The 22,850-nt window shown below is 44.0% G+C and overlaps 1 protein-coding gene across 2 annotated transcripts in view; it reads left to right on the top strand.

Annotated features, from left to right (window-relative positions):
* Window positions 1-22,850, top strand: part of LOC120932441 (deoxycytidine kinase 2-like) — a 376,692-nt gene that overhangs the window by 230,357 nt on the left and 123,485 nt on the right. For both annotated transcript variants that reach the window (XM_040344792.1, XM_040344791.1), the window contains exon 5: window positions 16,433-16,548. In XM_040344792.1, the coding sequence (XP_040200726.1) occupies window positions 16,433-16,548 (116 nt within the window). The remainder of the gene's footprint in view (window positions 1-16,432; window positions 16,549-22,850) is intronic.

Raw genomic sequence — 22,850 nt, 5'->3', positions numbered from 1 at the left:
ATTTTTTTTCGTGACTGCGACATTATGGCGGACACTTCGGACAATTTTGACACATTTTTGGGACCATTGTCATTTTCACAGCAAAAAATGCATTTAAATTGCATTCTTTATTGTGAAAATGACAGTTGCAGTTTGGGAGTTAACCACAGGGGGCGCTGTAGGAGTTCGGGTTCACTGTGTGAGTGTTTACAACTGTAGGGGGGTGTGGCTGTAGGTGTGACGTCATCGATCGTGTCTCCCCTATAAAGGGGATGACGCGATCGATACACCGCCACAGTGAAGCACGGGGAAGCCGTGTTTACACACGGCTCTCCCCGTTCTTCAGCTCCGAGGACCGATCAGCGGCACTCGAGCGGCGATCGGGTCCGCGGGTCCCGGTGCTTCGGACCGGGTCACGGGGGCGCGCGCCCGCGACCCACGGCTGGGTACAAGTACAGGACGTATATATACGTGCTTGTGCCCAGCCGTGCCATTCTGCCGACGTATATGTGCAGGAGGCGGTCCTTAAGTGGTTAAACAATTATTTAACCCTTCAACAGGTAAAAATTTGGGGAAAAAAAAACCCTATTAGGGAGTGTGGGACTTTCAGGGTGCTGTTCACTATTCCATATACAACAATCATAATTAAAAATAATTTATTTTTATTGTTGCATACAAAGAGAAGAGAGGGAGAGAGTATACAATAATACATTTCCTCCATACAATTATTCCACACTTAACATTCTACATGTTTCGCCTTATGGCTTCTTCAGGAACATGCGTGGATATTTTTTTCTATTGGATAAATATTAATTTCTATTGGGTAAATGTGAATAAAGTAAAAAATACACATCTAATATACCAAAGTACAACATTTAAGGGCATTTCTTTTGATTTATCCGTACATGTTATGGCTGTATCTGGATGATTGCAAAGACCTTCGAATGACTGGCTTTGACTACACTTGAGGGATATTCAGAGTCTATTCTGTGTATGGTGATTTCAGAGCAGCTCATCAAGCACAAATGTAAACTCTCTGTTTGTATTCCATTTTCTAAAATCTCAACATTCCGAGGGTGAGGTTTCGTACATGCTCCAGTGAATTTATGTCTGCAGGCATTATCCTGCTCAAGCGCATCTGACCGTCTTTTTCATTAAAGAGGTCAACCAGGTCTGGTAAGCACAATTTACTACTTGTGCACATTGGGTGTCGTACTAATTATCCAGGTGGTGCAAGATCAATTAAGTTTGCACGACCGGAGATGGTTTTTGTATCACAGCAAGGAATATATCTAGAGGATATTCAAGCATTGATGTTGTATCTTTGTTTTCACCAATGGAACTTTATTATTTACTATTGATTTATTGATCGATTTATCACGTACAACAGGACACATTTTTATTAACCACTAGAGAGCCGCGCTATAGACGAAAGACGTCCACAGCGCGCCTATCAACTGCCGGGTGGACGTCCCTGGACGTCCTATGTGCATTCCCCGTGCGCGCCGCGGGGAAACACTGTGCCCGGCGCATCGCTGAGATGCCGATGCTTGTGCCTGGCGGCTGCAATGTCTGCCAGGTGCCCGTGATCGGCGGTGACAGAGCAGGGACATGGAGCTCTGTGTGTAAACACAGAGCTCCACGTCCTGTCAGGGAGAGAGGAGACCGATGCTGTGTCCCTTGTACATAGGGACACAGCATCGGTCACCTCCCCCCAGTCAGTCCCCCTCCACACCCAGGGAATACATTTAACCCCTTCCTCACCCCCTAGTGTTAACCCCTTCCCTGACAGTCACATTTATACATTAATTAGTGCATTTTTATAGCACTGATCGCTGTATAAATGTGAATGGTCCCAAAATTGTGTCAAGTGTCCGATATGCCCGCCGCAATATCGAAGGCCTGTCAAAAAAAACGCAGATCGCCGCCATTGCTAGTAAAAAATCAAAAATAAATCATAAATCTATCCCCTATTTTGTAGGCGCTATAATTTTTGCGCGAACCAATCAATAAACGCTTATTGCGATTTTTTTTTTTTTTTTTTAACACAAATATGTAGAAGAATACGTATCGACCTAAACCAAGGAAATGTATTTTTTTTTTTTTTTTTTTTTTTAAATTGGGATATTATAACAAGTAAAAAATATTGTGTTTTTTTAAAAAAAAAAATATTTTGTTTATATAGCGCAAAAAATAAAAATCACAGAGATGATCAAATACCACCAAAAGAAAGCTCTATTTGTGGGAAAAAAAATGATAAAAATATAATTTTGGTACAGTGTTGTATGACCGCACAATTGTCATTCAAAATGCGTCAGCCCTGAAAGCTGAAAATTGGTCTGGGCACGAAGGGGGTTTAAGTGCCCAGTAATGAAGTGGTTAATTTACTTGTTGTTGCATATTATAGGATAAGTTGTGTAATTACATATTACTCCATAGCACCCCCAGTACACTTTTTAGCACGCATCAGATAGAAGTCACATACACTTCATCACTTTCTAGGGGAGCAGCTTAGCACACTTGGGGGCTGATTTACTATGCTCTGTGCTGGTTAATGCGTTAATTAGTACTCCGGGTGAAGCCTTAATTAGGCGCATGAACCAGCGTAGCAGCCGGCTCATTGAAAGTAATATGTAAAGCTGCGCCGATCTCCCTATAGAAGTCTATGGGAGAAATCAAAAGTGTTCATATTAAAGGCTAATCTGCAAGTTTTGTCGTAAAAAGTGTATCAATGTTTTTTTTTTTTTTTTTTAAACAGCCGTTTTTTCGGGAGCAGTGAAATTAATAATTCTTAAAGTGAAATATTCCTTTAAATTTCGTACCTAGGGGGGGTGTAATGTCAGCATGTGAAATAGCGCATTTTTACCGCACTTAGAACTGCCCCTGCACAAAGTGACATTCAGAAGGAAAAAAAGCCATTTAAAATTCACACGCGGCTATAATGAATTGTCGGCTCTGACAATTCTGACAGGATTAATTCATAAAACAAAAAAAAAATGTGTAGGGGTTCCCCCAAATTAAATTACCAGGCCCTTCAGGTCTGATATGGATATTAAGGGGAACCCCGCCGTAAAAAAAAAAAAAAAAGACGTGCGGTTCCCGGCAAATATCCATACCAGGCCCTTCAGGTCTGGTGTGGATTTTAAGGGGAACTCCACCCCAAATTTAAAAAAAAAATGGCGTGGAGTCCCCGTAAAAATCCACACCAGACCCTTATCCGAGCACGTTGACCTGGCCGGCCGCAGAAAAGAGGGGGGGACAGAGTGTGCCCCCCCCTCTCCTGAACTGCACCAGGCCACATGCCCTCAACATGGGGAGGATGTCCCCATGTTGATGGGGACAAGGGCCTCATTCCCACAGCCCTTGCTCGGTGGTTGTGGGGGTCTGCGGGCGGGGGGCTTATCAGAATCTGGAAGACCCCTTTAACAAAGGGGACCCCCAGATCCTGCCCCCCCCTATGTGAAATGGTAATGGGGTACATTGTACCTCTACCATTTCACCCCAAAAAAATGTCAAAAGTGTTAAAAATGACAGTAGCCGGTTTTTGACAAATCTTTTATTAAAATCTTCTTTTCTTCTTCCATTCGGGTTTCTTCCGCTGCTTCTTTCTTGGGTCTTCTCGTCTACATCTTGCCCGACGTGTTCTTCTATTTTCTCCGTCCGTCCTTCAGCCTTCTCGTCTGCCCGGTGTCTTCTCCTGTCTTCTCCGTCCTTCAGCCTCCTCGTCTGCCCGGTGTCTTCTCCGTCCTTCAGCCTTGTCGTCTGCCCGGTGTCTTCTCCTATCTTCTTCTCCTTCCGTCGGCCTCCTCGTCCGCATCTTGTGTCTTCTCCTGTCTTCTTCTCGGTCCGCCAGCCTTCTCGTCCACATCTTTTTCTTCCCCGGACCCAGCGCTTGAATTTGAATTGGCCGCCGTGTTCCGCTCCTGGGACCCGCCCCCTCTGACGCCACAAGTAAACTCCTTAGAAGGTCATGTGCATCAGAGGGGGGCGGGGTCACAGAGCGTCACACGGCGGGGGAATCCGATTTCAAGCGCGCTGTCCGAAGAAGAAGCCGCTGCAGCTTCCAATTGAAGTTCCCTCCGTGTCACACTCATGTGACCCCGCCCCCCTCTGACGCACATATGCCACAAGCGGACTTGCAGATGTGTTAACATGTGGCGTCAGAGGGGGGCGGGTCCCAGGAGCGGGAACACGGCGGGATCTTCAATTTCAAGCGCAGCACCCAGAAGATCAAGAAGATGTGGACGAGAAGGTCAACGGACAGAGAAGAAGATGGGAGAAGACGGCAAGATGTGGACGAGAAGACCCAAGAAAGAAGCAGAGGAAGAAACCCGAATGAAAGAAGGAGGAACCGCGGAAAGAAGATTTTATTAAAGGAATTGTCAAAAACCGGCTACTGTAATTTTTCACACTTTTGTCACTTTTTTTTGTAAAATGGTAGGGGTACAATGTACCCCATTACCATTTCACACAGGGGGGGGCCAGGATCTGGGGGTCCCCTTTGTTAAAGGGGTCTTCCAGATTCTGATAAGCCCCCCGCCCGCAGACCCCCACAACCACCGGGCAAGGGTTGTGGGGATGAGGCCCTTGTCCCCATCAACATGGGGACATCCTCCCCATGTTGAGGGCATGTGGCCTGGTGCGGTTCAGGAGAGGGGGGGGCCGCACTCTGTCCCCCCCTCTTTTCTGCGGCCGGCCAGGTTAACGTGCTCGGATAAGGGTCTGGTGTGGATTTTTAGGGGGACTCCACACCATTTTTTTTTTAAATTTGGGGTGGAGTTCCCCTTAAAATCCACACCAGACCTGAAGGGCTTGGTATGGATATTTGGGGGGACCCCACGCCATTTTTTTGGGGGGTTTTACGGCGGGGTTTCCTTTTAATATCCATTCCAGACCTGAAGGGCCTGGTAATTTAATTTGGGGGGACCCCCATACATTTTTTTTTTTTTTTTTAGTTTTAATGAGCAACGCCTGTATTCTTTATAGCCATGAGTACTTTAAACTTACTTTTTTTTCACTTCAGAAATGACATCTTGTACAGGGACAGTTCTAAGCACGGGAAACATGAGTGTACCCCCCCTCCCCCCCTGTATGAAATTTAAAGGAATATTTCACTTTTATTATTTCACTTTAACCACTTCCATACCGCGCCTATTCTGGCACTTCTCTCCTTCATGTAAAAATTATATTTTGTTCCTGGGAAATTACTCAGGACCCCCAAACATTATATATAATTTTTTAGCAGACACCCTAGGGAATAAAGTGGCGGACATTTTTTATTTGATTTCCAACGGCATTTGCGCAATAATTATTCTAACGCCATTTTTTTTTTGCCCAAAAAAAAACCACGGTCCATGAATTTAAAAATAACCAAACAGTAAAGTTAGCCCAATTTTTATGGATAATGTGAAAGATGATGTTACACCGAGTAAATAGATACCGACTTGTCACACAATCATGGAATGGCGCCAAACTTCGGGACATAAAAATATCCATAGGCGATGCTTGTTTTTTTTTTTTTACAGGTAACCAGTTCAGAGTTACAGAGGAGGTCTAGGGCTAGAATTATTGCTCTCGCTCTAACGCATGCGTCAATACCTCACATGTGTGGTTTGAATGGTGTTTACATATGTGGGGACTTACATGCATATTCGCTTCTGAGTGCGAGCTTCTAGGGACAGGGACGTTTATTTTTTTGTGTTTTTTAGCTCATATTTTTCTTCTTTCACTTTTTTGTCACTTTTTTTGATTTCGGATCACTTTTCTTCCTATTACAAGGAATGTAAACATCCTTTGTAATAGGACTAGTGTGTGACAGGTCCTCTTTATGGAGAGAGGCGGGGTCAATAAGGCTGGAAAGCATGGTATTGGAAATAAAAAAAAGATCTCATGCTTTCAGCTGCAATCATGTTCGTTCAGCACAGTGGTGTAGTGTATAGCACTTTGACCTAGCAGCAAAAGGGTCGCTGGTTCGAATCCTGCCCGTGACACCATCTGCATGGAGTTTGCATGTTCTCCCTGTGCCTGCGTGGGTTTCCTCCCACACTATAAAAACATGCTGTAAATCGGATCCGGTCTAAATAAGCCCTAATATGCAGTAGTATATTTAGGTTTTGTGCTGCCCTAGGCCTGACTACATTTCTGCACCTCCTAATAGAAAAATGACCCACCCCTTCCTGTCAAAGCCACACCCTGTTTTTGTATCACCCGCCCAGGAATTTTCAGGGCACACACACACACACTAGTTCTGGGGGGGGGGGGGTACTGGACTCCCTTAATTTGCATAGTTTTTCTCTCACTTCCTGTTTGGCTATGGGGCAGGAAGTGAAGGCAAATCTCCCCAATTGGACACAGATAATACACAGGGCCTATAACCCTCCCTCACTCTATCCAAAATTAAAGAAAATAAAAAGTGTTGATTATAGTTCTAGTCAGGGGCGGACTGACCATTGAGTCACTCGGGCACTGCCCAAGGGCCACATGCCACTAGGGGGCCCCCATCAGGGTTGCCAGGCTCAGTAAAACCAGGGACAGTATGTAAAAATCTTTTATTTTTTTAGATCTGTCCCTGATATGTCCGAAACTGACATGCTTTTAATGTGAATATCCCAAGATTTTAGCTGCCCCGCCTCTGCACTGCCTCCTGGCGTGGTGGCCATCTGTAAGCCAGAGGGGCCCCATAATCTTCTATTGCCCGGGGGCCCCATTAGTTGTCAGTCCGCCCCTGGTTCTAGTTTAAGCACAAATTTCATAGAGTTTTATTGAGAGGCCTAAGAAAATATAACCATGCCAATAGGCCAGGATACAGCGTTGCTAATATGTATGAATGTGTGTGTTAGAGCACCCCACCCAATGTTAACTAAAAAATTATTAATTTGCAAATAAGTATTATCTGCTCATTTTTTTGGGGATGTCTGCACCCCTGATAGTGAGAACATTTGTGAGGTGTCTTCACCCTTTCTAATTCATTCACTTCCTGTCACATAGCCAAACAGGAAGTGAGGGTAAAACCTTACTAATATCTTTTCTTGGGGACACAGAGATCAATCTAAATAGTTTCCCATTATGTAAATTGCACTCTAGCATTTTGCTGTGTACACCCCAAATTTTTAGGGATCTTGGACTTTGGGGTCCATTTACTAAAGGCAAATCCACTTTGCACTACAAGTGCAAAGCAAGGAAGAAAACAAAACAACTTTGCTTCTACAGGATTGGATGTTAAAACCATCAGTGCTTCCTCTCTGATTTTCAGCAACTATGCTTGTACTGCAGAGTGGCTTTGCCTTTACTAAACCCCAAACTAAATAATCATTTGGGGCAGGGATCCTCAAACTACGGCCCTCCACCTGTTGTAGAACTACACATCCCATGAGGCCTTGTAATGCACTGACATTCACAGACATGACTAGGCATGATGGGAATTGTAGTTCCTGAACAACTGGAGGGCCGTAGTTTGAAGACCCATGATTTGGGGTGTACACAGCAGTGCTGGAGTGCAATTTGCTTAATGGGGACACTAGTTAGATTGACCTGTGTCCCCAAGAAAAGACACTGGTAGGGTTTTAACCTCACTTCCTGTTCAGCTGTGTGACAGGAAGTGAAGCCAATTTTAAGAAAAGGGACACAGCTCAACCCAAAAAAAAACACAAAGCAGGGGTTCTAACACTCACTTGGCTTCCCTCAAACACCCACAATTAGAATTAGGATTGCCTTGCGCTAGATTTAAGCACAGTGCTGTAAATCAGCACGTCAAGCCTGTCCACCAATAGCAAACCCCCCTCCCCCCACGGGCCATGTTTGCAGGTTTTACTTCCATCTTGCACATGTGCTTTAAAAGACAGTCTGGACAGCAATTCTTGATAAGAGAAATCCACAAAACATGTCCTGTCGGGGGTACTAAAGGGCTGAGGACCACTGCAGAAAAAAGAAAATACTTACCAGTTTGTCTTTAATTTCGAGATTAAACATGGCAAACATTTCATGCCTACACACCAGGAAAGAAGCTTAGACAAAAAGCACACATAATTTGTTAGGCCCAAACCTATTTCAGCTGCAGCTGTCAAAATATAGCATGAAAAAGTAACAAAAAACAAACTTCCAAATTTTAAAGTAATTTCTATTGGTCAACAAAACAAGGAAAGCAAAAAAAGACAAACAAACACACAAACAAAAATACATTTCAATAATCAAAATAAAACATAGTTTTAACCTCACAACATCTTGACACATTTTTCATAAAATAAGGCCGCATAGACAAATACATCAAAGTGAACATCATTTAAAAATAAACAAAAACCATTGGCAAAATAAAAAAAAACATGCAACAAACCACATCTGAGGGCAGCTGAGGAATGATCGATCCATGCTTTTTATAACAGTGCTAGTAATGAAGCAATTGAAATCACATGAACAAATTGCAGTCTCTAGTTTGGGTGAGCTTGTAATTGCGCACACCTGGTATTAACCCAAACCACGCTCTATGAGCATCCAAGTGTTTTTCACCTTTTAAAAAGAAAGGATAATTTTTTTCTAAGTGTTTGAGCAGACTCAGTTCATCACACATGTAGGAACCAAGCTGCAATGGCATGAGAGCTTTTTTTTTTATTTTTTTCCTGATCTGATGCTTTCCAGCCTGAAGGGGAGGTGTTAAAGACAGAATTGAACACGCACATTTAATAATCTATTTGTGGGAAAAAAAAGGTTGCCACTTTTGTTTGGGAGCCACGTCGCACGACTGCGCAATTGTCAGTTAAAGCGACGCCGTGCCGAATCACAAAAACTGGCCCGGTCATTGACCAGCAATATGGTCCGGGCTCAAGTGGTTAAAAATTCACAAAACACTAAAGTTAGCCCAATTTTTGGTGATAATGTGAAAGATGATGTTACACCGAGTAAATAGATACCTTACATGTCACGCTTTACTATTGAAAACACTCCTGCTCTCGCTCTAACGCACGCGTCAATACCTCACATGTGTGGTTTGAACGATGTTTATATGTGGGCGGGACTTGCGTAAGTCCCGCCCACATATGTAAACACCGTTCAAACCACACATGTGAGGTATTGTCGCGTGCGTTAGAGCGAGAGTAATACTTTAAGCACTAGACTTTCTCTGTAGCTATAAACTGGTAACCTGAAAAAAAAAAAAGGTCGCCTATGGGGAATTTCGAGTACTGAATTTTGGCCCCATTGCAGGAGTGTTTTCAATAGTAAAGCGTGACATGTAAGGTATCTATTTACTCGGCGTAACATCATCTTTCACATTATCACCAAAAATTGGGCTAACTTTGGAGTTTTGTGAATTTTAAACCACTTGAGCCCCGGACCATATTGCTGGTCAATGACCGGGCCAGTTTTTGTGATTCGGCACAGCGTCGCTTTAACTGACAATTGCGCAGTCGTGCGACGTGGCTCCCAAACAAAATTGGCAACCTTTTTTTCCCACAAAGAGAGCTTTATTTTGGTGGTATTTGATCACCTCCGAGTTTTTTGAATTTTTAGAGCTATAACCAAAAATAGAGCGACAATTTAAAAAAAAAAAAATTATAATTTTGACTTTTTGCTATAATAAATATCCCCACAAATATATATTCTAAAAAATAAATAAATCCCTCAGTTTAGGCCGATACATATTCTACATCTTTTTGGTTCCAAAAAAATCGCAATTATCTTATATGTATGTCAACATATAAATGTAATAATGTAAATGTGAATGTTAAGTTTCTGTCAAAAATATTAAATAAAAAAAATTTTATTGGAAAAAAAAAATCGCAATTAGCGTTTATTGATTGGTTTTGGAAAAAGTCTCCAAAATATGGAATTTTTGTTATATATTTTTTTTGAACTAGTTATTGCGGCGATCAGCGATTTTTATCGGTACTGCGACATTATGGCGGACACATCGGACACTTTTTTGGAACCATTGGCATTTTTCTAGCGATCAGTGCTGTAAAAATGCATTGCTTACTATAAAAATGCCACTGGCAGGGAAGGGGTTAACACTAGGTGCGAGGGAGGGGTTAAATATGTTCCCTGGGTGTGTTCTAACTGAAGGGGGGTGGGACTGACATGGGTAAATGACAGATCACTGTTCATGAAGGGGAACTCCAGACCAAAAAAAAAAATGTGGGTTCCCCTTCAGGTGCATACCAGGCTCTTAGGCTTGGTCTGGAACATAAGGGGTTAAACCCGCGCCGAAAAACAGCGTGGGGTCCCCCCCAAGATGCAGACCAAGCCCTAATCCCAGGCACGCAGTCTGGCCGGACAGGAATGGGGGCGGGGACGAGCGAGCGCCCCCTCCTGAGCCGTACCAGACCGCATGCCCTCAACATGGGGGAGTGTGTGCTGTGGGGGAGGGGGGCACTGCCCCCCCACCCCAAAGCACTCTTGTCCCCATGTCGATAGGGACAAGAGCCTCTTCCCGACAACCCTGGCCGTGGTTGTCGGGGTATGCGGGCGGGGGGCTTATCAGAATCTGAGAGGCGCCTTTAATAAGGTGGCCCCCAGATTCCGGCCCCCCACCCTATGTGAAGGAGTATGGGGTACATTGTACCCCTACCCATTCACCTGGGGGAAAAAATGTAAAGAAATAAAACACAACACACATTAATACATTAATTTATTAGTCTGCCGGGGGTCTTCTGCCGGGGCCCCCCACCACCACCCCATTAGGCCCCGGGCTTCGCCGTCTTCTGCCGGAGCCCCCAGAGGGCTCCGTCGCTTTCTGCGGGGGGGGTTCACCTACCCTACCCCCCGTCTTCAGCGCCGTCTTTCACCGGGACCCCCCTTCACCAGTGAGGCTCCTTGCCTTTGGGGGAGGGTCCCGGGCTTCGTCGGTTTCTGCGGGGGGGGGGGGTGCAGCGCTATCTTTCACCGGGACCCCCTTCACCAGTGAGGCTCCTTGCCTTTGGGGGAGGGTCCCGGGCTTCGTCGGTTTCTGCGGGGGGGGGTGCAGCGCCGTCTTTCACCCGGACCCCCTTCACCAGTGAGGCTCCTTGCCTTTGGGGGAGGGTCCCGGGCTTCGTCGGTTTCTGCGGGGGGGGGGTGCAGCGCCGTCTTTCACCGGGACCCCCTTCACCAGTGAGGCTCCTTGCCTTTGGGGGAGGGTCCCGGGCTTCGTCGGTTTCTGCGGGGGGGTGCCCCGTCTTTCACCGGGACCCCCTTCACCAGTGAGGCTCCTTGCCTTTGGGGGAGGGACCCGGGCTTCGTCGGTTTCTGCGGGGGGTGCAGCGCCGTATTTCACCGGGACCCCCTTCACCAGTGAGGCTCCTTGCCTTTGGGGGAGGGACCCGGGCTTCGTCGGTTTCTGCGGGGGGTGCAGCGCCGTATTTCACCGGGACCCCCTTCACCAGTGAGGCTCCTTGCCTTTGGGGGAGGGTCCCGGGCTTCTACGGTGTTTTCCGCCGGGGGGGCGACACCCGCGGGCTTCTGCGATGCCTTCCGCTTCTGCCTGTCTCCTCCGCGGAGCACAGGGCTTTCTTCCGCCGGAGGGCGCCACCCTCCGGGCTTCTGCGGTGCCTTCCGCTTCTGCCTGGCTCCTCCGGGAGTCCAGGGCTTGTCTCCGCTGTGTTCTCCCTTCTCTTCCATTCGATGTTGACATGACGAGGTTCCGCGCTGGAATGCCGTCTGAGCAGCGGGCATCGACTTATATAGGGCAATGCCACCATGTGACCTCAACCCATGTGACATCACATTCCCATCATGCCCAGGGAATGTGATGTCACATGGGTTGAGGTCACATGGTGGCATTGCCCTATATAAGTCGATGCCCGCCGCTGACACGGCATGTCAGCGCGGAACCTCGTTGTGTCAACATCCAATGGAAGAGAAGGGAGAGGACAGCGCAGACAAGCCCTGTGCTCCCGGAGGAGACAGGCAGAAGAAGGAACAGAGAAGAAAGAAGCGGAAAGAAAGCCCTGGCTCCGCGGGGGAGCCAGGCAGAAGAGGGAGCAGAGAAAAGCCCGGGGAGTTGGCGCACCCCCGGCAGAAGACCGGAACCCTGGCGGAAGGCACCGGAAAGACCGGGGGATAGGCGCCATCCCCCGGCAGAAGTCGCCGAAGTCCGGATGGCCCCCCCCTAATGTAAAAGAGCTTAAATGGGGTGGGGGCACCCGGCGGAAGGCTCCGGAGAGGACCGAGGGATGGCGCCCTCCCCCGGCAGAAATCACCGAAGCCCAGGGTCCCGGCAGAAGATCGGGAGAGAAGAAACCCCCCCTTGTGAAAGAAGAAAGGGGGGCCTCCGGAGCTGATTAATAAAATATTTTATTCTGTGTGGTGTTTTATTTAACTTTACATTTCCCCCAGGTGAATGGGTAGAGGTACGATGTACCCCATACTCATTCACATAGGGTGGGGGGCCGGCATCTGGGGGCCCCCTTATTAAAGGGGGCTCGCAGATTCCGATTAGCCCCGCCCGCATACCCCGACAACCAATGGCAAGGGTTGTCGGGAAGAGGCTCTTGTCCCTATCGACATGGGGGCAAGAGTGCTGTGGGGTGGGGGGGCAGTGCCCCCCTCCCCCACAGCACACACTCCCCCATGTTGAGGGCATGCGGTCTGGTACGGCTCAGGAGGGGGGGCGCTCGCTCGTCCCCACCCTCATTCCTGTCCGTGCCAGACTGCGTGCTTGGGATGAGGGCTTGGTTTGGATCTGGGGGGGAACCCCGCGCTGAATCGGCGCGGGTTTAACCCCTCACGTTCCGGACCAAGCCTAAGAGCCTAATGTAGCCCTGGAGGGGGACCCGCGCCGATTTCAAGTTTGAAATTTGGCGCGGAGTTCCCCTTCATGGCTGAAAACAGCTCAGAGATTCCCGTGCGCCGCGTCACGCAGCGCAATCACGGGTACGCCGCTTGGTATTTACCAAGATTCTCACGGCGTACTGACAAGGCGCACGGGAATCCCTGACTTTTCTCTCTACGCATGCCCAGTATGCAAATGAACCTCCCGAGGTTCAGGCGCACTGTGCAAGCGTACGGGGATCTGTTTTCAAAAAACACTTTCACTTTCAATTCGGCCCGCCAAACACATTCAAACACATGTCACTTCACTTCCCCTGCATCACCCCACCTCCCCCCCTAATAAACTCCCGCCCAAACCCCCGCAATTTACATTTCAATGTGCCGTGCGCCAGGTCTGTACTGGTGCACAATGCACCCTCTCCTGGGCGCACGGAGCACATTAGTAACTAGGGAAATACACTGCACTAGCAGCGTATTTCTTTAGTAAATGACCAAACGGCTGCTACTCCTGCTTTTACTCCATGAGTCATGGAGTAAAGGCTTGGTAAATCAGCCCCATTGTGTGTTTGGGACCTTTACATGGGCACCCAAATTATTGTTTAATAATATATATATATATATTTTTTTTGGCGCGGAATTGTTTTTTATATTCACAAATGTAAACTCGTGGAGCTCACCTCCAATCAAGCTGGATTATGCAAAGTGAGGCGTATTATTCTAAAAGCTGTGTAGCCCTTTCAAATTCTTAATTGCCTATAAACAGTTTATGAATTAATATGACATGTGATGTATTGGTACATGTCTGTATAATTCGTACCTATGTACTTAGTGAACAAAAAGGAAACTATCACATTACTAAGAATTTTTGAATATTATTTTTTTTTCCTTTACAGAGCATCTCTCGGGCACACTTCTCAGGAGCTCACTCCCTTGCCAGCTTCAGGATTTCCGTACGGAAGCCCAGGGGCACACATCAGCACGATCCTTTAATAGATACTGTGCTGAATTCCCATGGAGACAGGTGTGCTATGTTTGTCCGGGGAAACCCAGGTGACGTTCATGTCGGGGTTGGGCATGGTACCAAGTGACCACGCCTTCCCCTCTCTGAGAGGCCACAATACTCTACACACTGTTGCCACAGAGATCCCGACACACTTGTGCACCAGGAGGGACTAGCCCCAGCGCTGTCAGCATATCACATGTCCGGGTCAGTCTGTGGTGGAGGTGTTCCTTCCTCTGCACAATACAGCACCCACTTACATCCAGTTTTGCGTAAGGACGACGTGACGTCACACATAAGAGCAGTATAAATAGACCCACGCGGCAGTACACACGCTACAGGGTCTTCTAGGAGCCATGCCATTCATACAGCTGCAGGCAGGTCAAATTTCAGTTCATCTGCAATTATGGATTAATATCATGCATTGACCCAACGTCTGTAATTACAGAATTTTGCATCCACAATGGCATCATCATGATCCTGAAGCCGTGGGATACATAGAACTAACCATATTTAAGTGCCAAGGAGGCAATTATACAATAACAAAAATGAACAATACGCTGTAGTCCACTTTTCAGTGGACATCAGACTTTAGATACACATATTCTTTATTTATATGTTTTTATTATATAAAAATGGTACTACAGCGCTAATTAAATATTTAAAAAAATGTCATTAGCAAAATTACCAAATAATAAACGCAGCAATAAGGTGATGTATGTCAAACAAAATAGTGCAAAAATTATATAATATATATTGCGCTGAATATTAACTAAGATAATGTGAAAACCAAATATTACGTGATTCAATATGTACACAGATCCACAAACAAAAAGAAAAGACAATTAGTCCAATTGTATGGATACACCAGTGTTTCTTCCGTGAACAACACCCTGTGTGATGATTGAGAGATGTGAGATCTAATCACACTATGTAGACATCTGTTTCATATGTGCAGCGCTTCCTCCACACTGATACAGCTCATAGAAAAACAACAAGAGAAAAGATCTTCATAGCGCAAATAGCATGAACAAATATGGGTAAATGATTTCTGACTAGGTCTCACTCACGAATCCGCCGAGTTTAAACAGCGTTTAAGGACAACCTAGCACCAATCCTTCAAATAAGCCGCTCAGCGTCTCTGATGCACTCTCCTCATTCGGATCTGCGATCCGTCCCGCTCGTAACTCCTCCCCCACGCGTTACGTCACTAGACACGTGACTTAGTAATGGGTAACCCATTACTAAGTCACGTGTCTAGTGACGTAACGCGTGGGGGAGGAGTTACGAGCGGGACGGATCGCAGATCCGAATGAGGAGAGTGCATCAGAGACGCTGAGCGGCTTATTTGAAGGATTGGTGCTAGGTTGTCCTTAAACGCTGTTTAAACTCGGCGGATTCGTGAGTGAGACCTAGTCAGAAATCATTTACCCATATTTGTTCATGCTATTTGCGCTATGAAGATCTTTTCTCTTGTTGTTTTTCTATGAGCTGTATCAGTGTGGAGGAAGCGCTGCACATATGAAACAGATGTCTACATAGTGTGATTAGATCTCACATCTCTCAATCATCACACAGGGTGTTGTTCACGGAAGAAACACTGGTGTATCCATACAATTGGACTAATTGTCTTTTCTTTTTGTTTGTGGATCTGTGTACATATTGAATCACGTAATATTTGGTTTTCACATTATCTTAGTTAATATTCAGCGCAATATATATTATATAATATATGTTTTTATTGTCTTCTGGTTAGATCGGTAAATTTGAATGCCGACACACAACACAATCCATATGTCTGCAGCTGTTCATACCTAGGATAATACGGGCTCCTAGTTCACGATCCGAGCAAAAGCTTTTATGCAAGCATAATAATTTTTATTTTAAATCTATTGCAAAGACTTTAAATACATAGGTATGAATTATACAGACACATGTACCGATACACCACATGTCATATTAATTCATCTACTGTTTATAGGCAATTAAAAATTTAGGGCTACACAGCTTTAAGAATAATACTCCTCACTTTAAATAATCCCGCTGGATTGGAGGTGAGCTCCACAAGTTTAAATCTGTGCTTGATGAGCTGCTCTGTAATCCCCATACACAGAATAGACTCTGAATATTCCTCAAGTGAAGTCAGAGCCAGTCATTTGAAGGTCTTGACAATCATCCAGGTACAGCCATAACATGCAAGGATAGATCAAAAGAAATTTCCTTAAATGTTGTACTAGATGTGTATTTTTAACTTTTATTTACATTTACCCAATAGAAATGAATATTTATCTAATATAAAAGAATATCCACGCATGTTCATGAGGAAGTCGTAAGATGAAACATGTAGAACGTTAAGTGTGGAATAATTGTATGGAGGAAATGTATTATTGTATACTCTCACCCTCTATAGGGTGAGAGTATGGAGTATATTGGAACAATAAAAATAATGTATTTTTAATTAATTGTTGTATCTTGAATAGTGAACAGCACCCTGTCCCACACTCCCCAATAGGGTTTTTTCCTCGTTTTTTCTTGTAAAGGGATGATGGTGCTAAACAATTAACAGGTAAGTCAAATTCCCCATTCCCAAATGTGAGTAGAATATTGCCCATGTTTGCATTGTGGATGCCAGCAGTTTATGAGAACAATTCCTTTTTGTAGCTCAGATATAGTTATTTATAAGCCACTTACAAAATCTAACATTTTATCTTGCAGAAATGTATGACAAGGTTGCATTCTCGAGGTCGGGAAGAAGAGCAGGGAATTGAGCTTGAGTACTTGGAAAGCTTGCATTCTAAGCATGAGAGTTGGCTGTATGAAAGATCAATTATGTAAGTAAGCTTTTTTTGATAGGATTTACTGACTCACTTCATTTACTTTTTAATATGTTTTTATATGTAAACAGTAATGCTTTTGCATTGAAAAGTGCTGATTTAACTAGTCTGCAGGGACTGAATTTCTTTCCCCTATTCATTGCTCTCAAGATGTCCTTTCTGTATGACAATAAAAACATTAAATGGAAAGCAGTCTAAAATATGATGCTGTCGTCCAGGAAGTATATTCTTCTATTACCTTTTTAATTAGCTTTTTTGCTCTGGTAAATATATACTACTGAAAATTATTAATCCAGGATTTATATAGCAACAAACATTTTTGCAGTGCTTTACAACATGAAAATATTTCTTTATGTCTGTTCAAAAAGTACAAGAAAGAGCTTACCTACTTTCTCTCAAGGAATGCATCTAGCTCTCCTCCCTCCTATTTTCCGTAGTTGGCAAAAGACCACTAGATTTTTAAAACAGCATGGCACACTCCCCACCTTCAGCAATGGTGGTATGCACCCACTTAGCTTATTGTGAATATCCCACATGGAAACCAGGGTGTTCTATCTAGTGGTGCTGAGGTCCCCACAGCTATATTTTGTGATATACCTGACACAAAAATTTGGACAGGTCATTGCCCAAACTACCTGCTTCTTCTGCTGTTTCTAAAGCTAGCCATTCCATCTTATGGAGGTCTCGAGTTCTAAGTCTACAGAGGGCCTGAGTCAGTGCACAGTATCACGCGTCCTATTCAAATTATGCTAGGGGCGTTAGTGTCCTGGTGCACAGATCCTTGCTCTTTCAGCTCATAGTAGTGAAGCTCTACTTCTCCATGCTTTGTTTTTAGAGGTTCCCTATGTGATAGTGGGTGCCCCCAGCTGATGTAGATGTACTCCATGTGTTGATGCAGCAAATTACGTTGTACAATGTTGATAGTGTGTGTGTGTGTGTGTTATGGGTGATTTTAACATGGCACTGTCCAGGGATCTGGATAGACTACACGCCTCTGTTCCCCAAAAGTATGGAATTTCATATTCCGCCTTCCACATAACGGAAGTTTGGTGCCATTTTCACTCTTCAGACAGGGAATATACGTGCTTCTCTACCACATATCAGACCATGTCCGGCGTTGGCCTGGCTTTTGCCTCCCCGACGCTAGTGTGGAGGGTGGTCTCTGCTGAGATCCTCTCGAGAGGCATATCGAATCATGCTCCGCTATCTGTTACTATACAGCTTTCTGCTGTGGAAAGCAGGAGGGTGTGGAGACTGTCCAGATACTGGATCACGGACCCTGAAAATTTAGGAAGTGCTGCCAGAATCTGTCTCGCAGCTCGGCTATTTCCGGAAATCTGGTGACGCGCGTTGTGCAACAGGGGAACTGTTTCACAAGCTGTCAATCATGTAATCCAAGGATAGGAATACCCAGTCCCGCAGTCATCAGAACCCTGAGGCAGGGATAGGAACGCCCAGTCCCGCAGTCATCAGAACCCGGAAGCCCTGGACAAAATATAACGGTATGTAAGGAGAAAAAAAAAAGACCTGCATACAGTAAATGTCCTTGGTATGCTGGCTCTAATGTTAGAAATTTGTTTTTAGGGTGAACCCCCGCTTTAAGGATCATTGCTCTCGGTGAGCCGATTTACCCCTTAATCTTCTGGGACTTATTAATATTCTAAAGATGATCTACCTACCTAAATTCAACTATATCTTTAGGAATTGCCCCACGTGGATCTCCTCGTCCTTCTTCAAAGACTGATGCCGCGTACACACGATCATTTTTCGGCATGTAGAAAAAACAAAGTTTTTCCAACTTCATCATTAAAACGACGTTGCCCACACACCATAGTTTTAAAAAAATGGTCTTGGGGCTGCTTTAGCTGATTCCGTGTTGGTAAAAGACGATTTGCTCTTTTCTGTCTGTTACAGCGTGATGAATGTGCTTACTCCATTACGATTGGTAGTTTTACCAGAACGAGCGCTCCCGTCTCATAACTTGCTTCTGAGCATGCGCGGGTTTTCAACGTCGTTTTAGCCCACACTAGATCATTTTTTACAACCCGAAAAACGACATCGTTTAAAACGACGTTAAAAAATGCAACATGTTCGAATTTTTTTTTTTTTACTTTTTTCTGAAGCCGAAAATTATGTAAAGCCCACACACGATCATTTTAAATGTCATTTTTTAAAAACTTTGTTTTTTTCATGCCGAAAAATTATCATTTGTACGCGGCATTAGACAGCTGTATTGGCTCTTTTTTGTGCCAGGGATCTTCCCCTCGGTTGGCCAGGTCGACTCTTCAGCATTCAGTAAGCTGTGGTGGACTTGCTTTACCTAATCTGCTGGTGTATTATTGGGGGGCTATGTTAGTCACAGTTAGTTGGTGGTTTGAACATTCCAGAGCCAAAGCTGCAGTCTGTCTGGAGGCAGCCATTTTGGGATCTCTCTCACAGAGCTTGGTAACTTGGTCTATAGGGGAGCATCGGCGTACCCCTCCCTTCCAGACCCAACTAGGGTGACTTTACGGGTGTGGGGGTGGCTAGACAGCGGTTTCTGCATCCCAATCGGTATTCCCCCTATTGTCCACTGTGGGGGAACCCGTCTTTCCCTTTTAGGACAATTCCAGACTGTAGAATCTGACACACTTTACAAGGCTATTAAATATAAACTAAATTATTATCCCAAAAGATATTTACGGATTTCCCTCTATCTATTGCATAAATGGGTTGATTGGTCTATGCCTATAATTAGTGTGACAGGAAGTCAGGTAAATCTGTGGGTGTTGTCACAGACGGGAGATACATTTCTGCCTGTTTTAGACAATACACCAATTGTTATTAGGCGTCGGCTGCAGAAGTAGCCAGAAAAGGTTTAAGGGCGTTGGAAAACTTCAGCTGTTCAGAATGAGGCAATTAAGGCCTCTATAAGTAATCGAGGATTACCACAAATTGCTACATCCTGAGGCTTTGTGAGTATGGAGAGCAGTAGCTGAAAGTCTTCTGAGGAGGTGAGGTGGTGATTGATTTTTCTGTGTGACAAAAATCAAAAAGAGACTATTGTTTTTCTGCTGTATGACCAGCAGTGTCTGCCCAGCACTAGGCTGTGCCAGACTCCCTAGATGGGTTCCTGTGTGGTGAAGGTAGACGCCCCAAGTGGCCAGGGTTTATTTTATGTTTGATTTTTTTTATGCTGTTTGGATGCTTGCACTTGTTTCCAGCAAGGTGGAAGAATAAACCAAATTCTTTGTTTTCAACCGTCTTCGACTGCCTGTCTGTATAAATTCAGTGTGTAGTGAACCCATCCAGGGGGTCACACACCCCGCTACCGAGCTAATCCCTTACATTAGCTAGTCTATTAAGATACACACACTGCTGCTGGTAAAAATAAGATCTTTTGTTTATTCCCAAGGATGTGGCAGGATCCAAAAAGGTGGACAAACAAGGGAAGTTTACTCTTTGGTGTGTGCTTTTTAACAATCATTCCCCCTCACCCAAGACCACTCACACTTGCCTGTCCAATCCGATAACGCCAAGCCATTCCTTCTCCTCTCTTTGAAGCTTATAGCCACATCAGGTGGCCTGGTCCTAGCCCCTGTGTTATGAGAATTCTAATATGCCACAAAGCTTTGACTGTAAAGTCCACACCTATGATTTTAAGCCATGTTTGCTTCTCCAACATATGCCGCTTTGCGCATAAAGGGTGTATATCATCCTTCTTCGAACATGGGTCCCATTGAACAGTCCATATGGTCTTAACGCTCAACATGTGTTTCTGAACCAGTACCTCTGGAACGTGTTGCATTTTTCAACATGTGACACAGCTCCTATGGAACAGTCCATAAATGTCTTAACGCGTGTGGCTTTCCAACCTGTTTTTCCGGACCAGTACCTATGGAACAGCCCTTAATGGTTTTACCGTATTGCGCCTTTGAACATAGGCTTCAGAACCAGCTCCTATGGAACAGTCCATAACAGTCCTAATGAGCTGTGCTTCTCAACACCCAGTCGTGACACACCAACATTATTCTTCCGTGACAGCTTCCCTGTCACCATTCTGTATCTTCTGTATCTTCTTCTTTCTGACATCTTCAGGACAGGGTGCAGTACAGGAAAGGGGTGTCCATTCTCCAGCACACACTCAGAGCAGCATATCAACCAGCTTTCAACTACAGAGTCTCGAGGAGGGCCTTACTTGCCCATCTTACTAGCCTAAAATACACCTTTATCACACTACACCATGACATAAATCAACCCATTACCATAATATCTCTACCTATCATATATATATATATATATATATATATATATATATATATATATATCTATATATATATATATCTTAGTGTTTTTTTTCTACTGCAACTTGGCCTGTCTGCGGTGCCTCAGGGATCTAAATTGGCAGCAAAGTCTCTAATTTGTACGAAGAGACCCTACCGTCAATTCCCTCAACTTGCATAGATAAGCAGGAGAGCTTCCTATATAAGTTTTGAGTCTAACAACACATATAGATCTTAAACAATGACAAAAACTCACAAAATTCCATCCCTGTGATTGGATTCCAGAGAGCATGCCCAGGGTATATCATGCACCTCTACCGACTGTTATGCCGCGTACACACCATCACTTTATGTGATGAAAAAAAATGACGTTTTTAAAAACGTCATTTTAATTGACTGTGTGTGGGGGAAAACGTCGTTTTATGTCTTGTAAAAAACGACCAAAAAAAATTGAAGCATGCTTCAATTTTATGTGTCGTTTTTCAAAAGTGCACTTTTTACTTCACAGAAATTGACCGTGTGTAGCAAAAAACGTCGTTTTCTAAGACGTTTTTTCATCCACGCATGCCCAGAAGCTACTTATGAAGCAAGCTTCAATGGTAAAACGTGGTGGAACGTAACCTCACTTTGCAAGAACATTGTGAGAAAAACGATGGTGTGTAGGCAACTTCGTCTTTGAAAATTTAAGTTTCAAAAACGTCATTTTTTACTTCACAGAAAGTGTCGTTTTTTTTCATCACATAAAGTGATGGTGTGTATGCGGCATTAGGTTCAAGAAATACCCTTGTTTCCTGACTATCGTTACATCGGTATCCTTTAGGACCAAGAAAAAAACTTGTATATGTCCTAAATAATACCCTGAACAAAACAAAAATAAAATGGATGAAACACTAGTAACAAACAAATGAAAAAAAAAAATAATACTAAATTAATTTTTTAAAGAAACTAAAGAGAATTATTTTTTTGGAAAAATGAAAACTTAATAATGAAAAATAAATAAATAATAAAAAAAGTTCAAATATTTAAATAATAAAAAAAATGAACAAAAAAATTACAAAATTAAAAATAATTATGAAAAAAAATTATATATATATATATATATATATATATATATATATATATATATATATATATATTTAAAAAAAATCATTAAATCTGGCCATCAACACACAACAACATGGCAAGACAAACGCTCAACTTTTAATTAAAGACATTCATGGACTTTTCTCCTGAGAAGAGTAAGTGCTCCTTTCTATCTGGAAGAGAATTGGTTAATGGGAAAAACAAAAAAAAACCTCTGTACTTCATCACAATCATTTGTAACTTCATTTGTAACTCTAATCCATTATTGTCTGACTATTTTTAATAATTTTTCATTGTTTGCAAATAATTACTAATTAATGAGCTCATAGTACCATGTGATCGATTATGCATTTACAATAACCCAACCCCTTCTCTGCTAAATTTGCCCACTGTTCTCACTTTGTAGGATCTGCAAAAAAAAAAAAACATTAGTATCCAAACCAGTTTAACGTTTTTCATGGTCTCTAGAAAAAGGAACACAGACAATATCTACACACAATTCTCACAACAATTGACTTAAGTCCCCCAAGCCTTTTCCCATTAATTGTAATGTTAGGGGAACAATTGCCATATTTTCCTATACTAAGCAGGCAGTATTGGTAAACTTTGCCATATTACTCAGGAAAAATGGCAATGGAATTTGCGTCCAACTACATGCAAGCCAGACTGGTAGATTAGCCCAGGGGGCAAACATTTTTTACTGGCTGTATTTAGGGTGTGGGCTGTCATCTCTTCTTGAGAATTGTGTGCTCTGTCCCGGCTGCTATCTTTCATATCAGGCCTTTGTGCTATGTTCTTATCCTGGGTGGGGGTTTTCATTGCAGATACCTGTGTTTCTGGGGCTTCCTTCTCCATGCTAGCAATCTTAAGGGTTCTATTTCATTTAGAACGTCTGAACTCTCTATGCCTTCCTGTACCTCTGCTTATTATGGATAAATCTGCCTTTGACCCGTA

The sequence above is a fragment of the Rana temporaria genome, chromosome 3, assembly GCF_905171775.1.
Source record: "Rana temporaria chromosome 3, aRanTem1.1, whole genome shotgun sequence".
Classification (NCBI taxonomy): Eukaryota; Metazoa; Chordata; class Amphibia; order Anura; family Ranidae; genus Rana; species Rana temporaria.
The sequence above is the reverse complement of the archived record's forward strand: the minus strand, read 5'-3'. Positions and strand labels throughout refer to the sequence as shown.